We start from the raw sequence: 3,587 nt of genomic DNA, 5'->3' as shown, positions 1-3,587 counted from the left end.
TTTATTCCTCGGGTTTTGTGAACACAACGTTGTTCCAGGAAGATGGAGCAGGAAGAAAATGGTATCCAGAAGTTGCCCTGGCCGAGCCAATCTCCTGACATGAACCCCATCGAAAACCTTTGGGCCATACTCGACCGGCAAGTCAAGAAACAAAAAAATCAACTTTGAAGAGCGATCTACTCCAAGTTTTAAAGCAAGAGTGGGCAAAAATCCCACAATCTAAAATTGACGAGATGATTCTCACGATGCCCCCAAAGGATCAACGAACTCCATGAAGTGAAAGGAAGATCTACTAGATATTAATTAAATTATAAATATACCAATTCGTGTAAATATAACTGAAAAATTTCATTTTTTCTGAAAAGGTGGTGTCTATTTACTTGTGACCACGCTGTGTACATAGAGATCTTGAAATCATTGTATACATGTCTGATTTTTGTCTTTAAAAATTACTTAATGTTACCACAAAGTAGTCGCATTTTATGTATGTTATGAAATAGATAAAACTACTGGATCTAAATTAGCTCCTAGTCTGGTAAACTGACTTGTTCGTGGATAAAGGGAAACGTCGTTGCAATTTTGTAATGAATATTATAACTAAAAACTAAATCACTAACTATTAAGATTAATTAATTGAAGGGTGAACAGCATCTATTTGCAAATATGGAATTTAGTTTATTGAGAAAGACACTTATAATTTAAGCCTTACAATAGTTTTACGAAAGTAACTAGTGATAGAAGTTGAAATTAACGACACCTTTTGTTAAAAATTTCAATGTAACTTTTATATGATTGAGATCAAGATTCAGAATTATTAAGCGTAAGCTTATTTACGGTTTATTAGGAATTAGTACAATATGTCACACTGGCGTTAAAAGATCAATCTGCTTGAAAAGGTAATAATAATAATTCTGCACAAATGAATAGAAATGAAACAAACGCTTACAGAAATAATAAAATCGTATTCTTAGAAATCCCAACACAGAAAATGCCGAAGTGGAAGAGGATGGAACCTACTGGGTCACTCATACTGACGGAGGAAAAGAGTATATGACTCTGAGCGTGAAGTCTCCTAAGATCAGCCGCGGCCCACGGGCAGAATACTGTGCTTTTTGGCACCATTACCTACCTCAGTTAGTCAAAAGTACAGGTTGGTATATTGGATTTTGCTCTTATAGTTTGTTGTCTATTTATAAACCTCATATAGTGTTTCAAAAATATTTAGCTAACATTATTACGCTGTTACAGTTAGCTTCTATTCTTAATAGGCTGTTCTTTATATAATGCTAGTTAAATAATTTTGAACGAGTGCAATATTTTGGTTATTTTCGTCAGATGCTGAGAAATATTTGATTTTAACTAAATGATAAAAACGAAAAGCAGAGAGGTACAATGCCAGTAACCAAAGGTCAGTATGAGTTAGTATTCGAGAAGTAAATTGTTGAAATACATAGAAAAACTGATAATTTGTTTACCACTTTTTAGTCCATGTAAATGAAACCAACAGACACAAAATGGCAGACGTTTAGGTTTTTTTTCCAAGAAAAGGTGCTGTTGTATAGCAAAAAAAAAATTGCGTGTTTGTCTACTCTAAGAGAAATTCATGTAAATTATGATTCTATTTCGGTATTTTGACTTTTTACGAAATTATTTCTGAAATATAAGTAGAACCTACTATTGAGAAACAAACACGTAATACCAAATCCACAGTTTTACGTGTTCGAACTAGTTTTTAACAGAAAGATATCTTCATACAATTCATAGCATGTCAAAATATCTAAGCAATAAAAATTGAAGGGGCGCTTGTTTGTTTTATTTGTAGTTATACACAAAGCTACACAATGGGCTATCTGTGCTCTGCCCACCACGGGTATCGAAACCCGGTTTCTAGCGTTGTAAGTCCGCAGACATACTGCTATGCCACTGGGGGCAAAAAAAGGGTTGCAATACTGGGTCAAATGTCAAGAAGCCTATGCTGACATAATGAGTCAAAACATATTGTAATGAATACATGATATACGTGGTAAATTTTGATTATTCAAATATTGTTTAATTTATATGGCTTTATGTTATTTTTTATTACAGGCTCTATAAATTCATTAAATGAATCTGATATAATCTTGGAATATCATTGGATCATAAACTTCACTCTTAATGACATGACCACTTTGTCATTGCGCTTTTCTTAGTTCATTCACTTATTTATTTTTACTGACAACTTCTTTTTTTTTTCAGAATTTAATAATAAATCATTTTTACACCTCTGGCGTAAACAAGGTGAATAGATAGATGTCTTTTATAGTATGACTAGCTGGAGTACCCATCTGTTAGACGGGTGAAATACAAACTCGTTTCTAACAAAGGATAGGAAATTGTGCTTCTATTTTTTTCTTTACATAATAAACATTAAAAATGCAATAAAAATACATAAAGTTGCCAATACTGAAAAGAGATACATACGGTTTTCAAGACTTTTATCAATATGAAATTAGATGGAGTTCCAACCCCCCCCCCTCCATTACTTTCATTATATCATCCTGTATCACTGTGTAAAGTTGTGCTGATTTGGTAGTTTTCCGAAATTAAATATGAAATTAGATGGAGGGGGTCCAACCCCCTCATGACCTTCCTCATGTCATCCTGTATTACTGTGTCAAGTTTGATGCTGATTGATCAAGAAATGTGGAAACATATAGATAAACACATACTGACGTTTATTTATATAAATAATCATAAAAACATAATAATAACCAAAGAAAGGTCAAGGCAAGTACAATAATAAAGTTGTCATTCAGAGTGACGTCTATGACCCCACAGGTGCCCCAGATGAACTTAAATTTATTTCTTGCAGTGAACAAATAAAAGAACGAAATAAAGCCATATAAAAGAAAACCACTTAAATATTCCAAATTCACCTTTTATATAATATTCACAGTTCTATATTGTTTCGCTTCATTACGTTTCAACTAGGTTTTTGATCTTTTGATCCAGTTTTTAATCTCTGCTATCTTGTATTACTTAGATATTTTGATATGTCTTAAGTACCAAATGAAAATGCTTTTCTGTTAAAAACTAGTCCCAATATTCGGAACTGTGGATTTGAATTACGGTTGTTGTTATTCTTGTTTTTACGCAAAGTTAAACAATGAGCTAGCTACATTCTGTCCACTACGGGGATTCAAACCTCGGATTTTAGCTGACCTACCAAGGGACAGACATTATTGTAAATGATGAAGACCTAGCAATCTTTTTAGATTTTTCAGAAGTGGATTCCTTTCTTTCAGACATAATGTTGTAAAGAGTTCAAACATTCTAATAGAATCATAATATAAATGAAATTCGTTTGTAAATACAATGATTAGATGCACTACCTTGATTTTTGGGATCATTTTATTTTCATATGCTAAAATCTTTTTGCCACACAAAAATATTCTCTACAGATAAGGTGTGCCCGCCAGGGCCAGGTGGTCAGGGCGCTTGACTCGCAATCTGCGGTTCGCGGGTTCGAATCCACGTCTCACCAAACCTGCTCGCCCTTTCAGCCGTGTGGGCACTATAATGTGACGGTCAATCCCACTATTCGTTGG

At 33.7% G+C, this 3,587-nt stretch overlaps 1 protein-coding gene across 1 annotated transcript in view; it reads left to right on the top strand.

Annotated features, from left to right (window-relative positions):
* Positions 1 to 2,189, top strand: part of LOC106465043 (acetylcholinesterase-like) — a 9,505-nt gene extending 7,316 nt beyond the window's left edge. Inside the window, exons 2-3 of the mRNA XM_013925233.2 lie at positions 972 to 1,150; positions 2,086 to 2,189. Coding sequence (XP_013780687.2) covers positions 972 to 1,150; positions 2,086 to 2,189 — 283 coding nt within the window. The remainder of the gene's footprint in view (positions 1 to 971; positions 1,151 to 2,085) is intronic.
* The last annotated feature ends 1,398 nt before the right edge of the window (positions 2,190 to 3,587 follow it).

This window comes from Limulus polyphemus, unplaced genomic scaffold (assembly GCF_000517525.1).
Source record: "Limulus polyphemus unplaced genomic scaffold, Limulus_polyphemus-2.1.2 Scaffold1816, whole genome shotgun sequence".
Taxonomy (NCBI): Eukaryota; Metazoa; Arthropoda; class Merostomata; order Xiphosura; family Limulidae; genus Limulus; species Limulus polyphemus.
The sequence above is the reverse complement of the archived record's forward strand: the minus strand, read 5'-3'. Positions and strand labels throughout refer to the sequence as shown.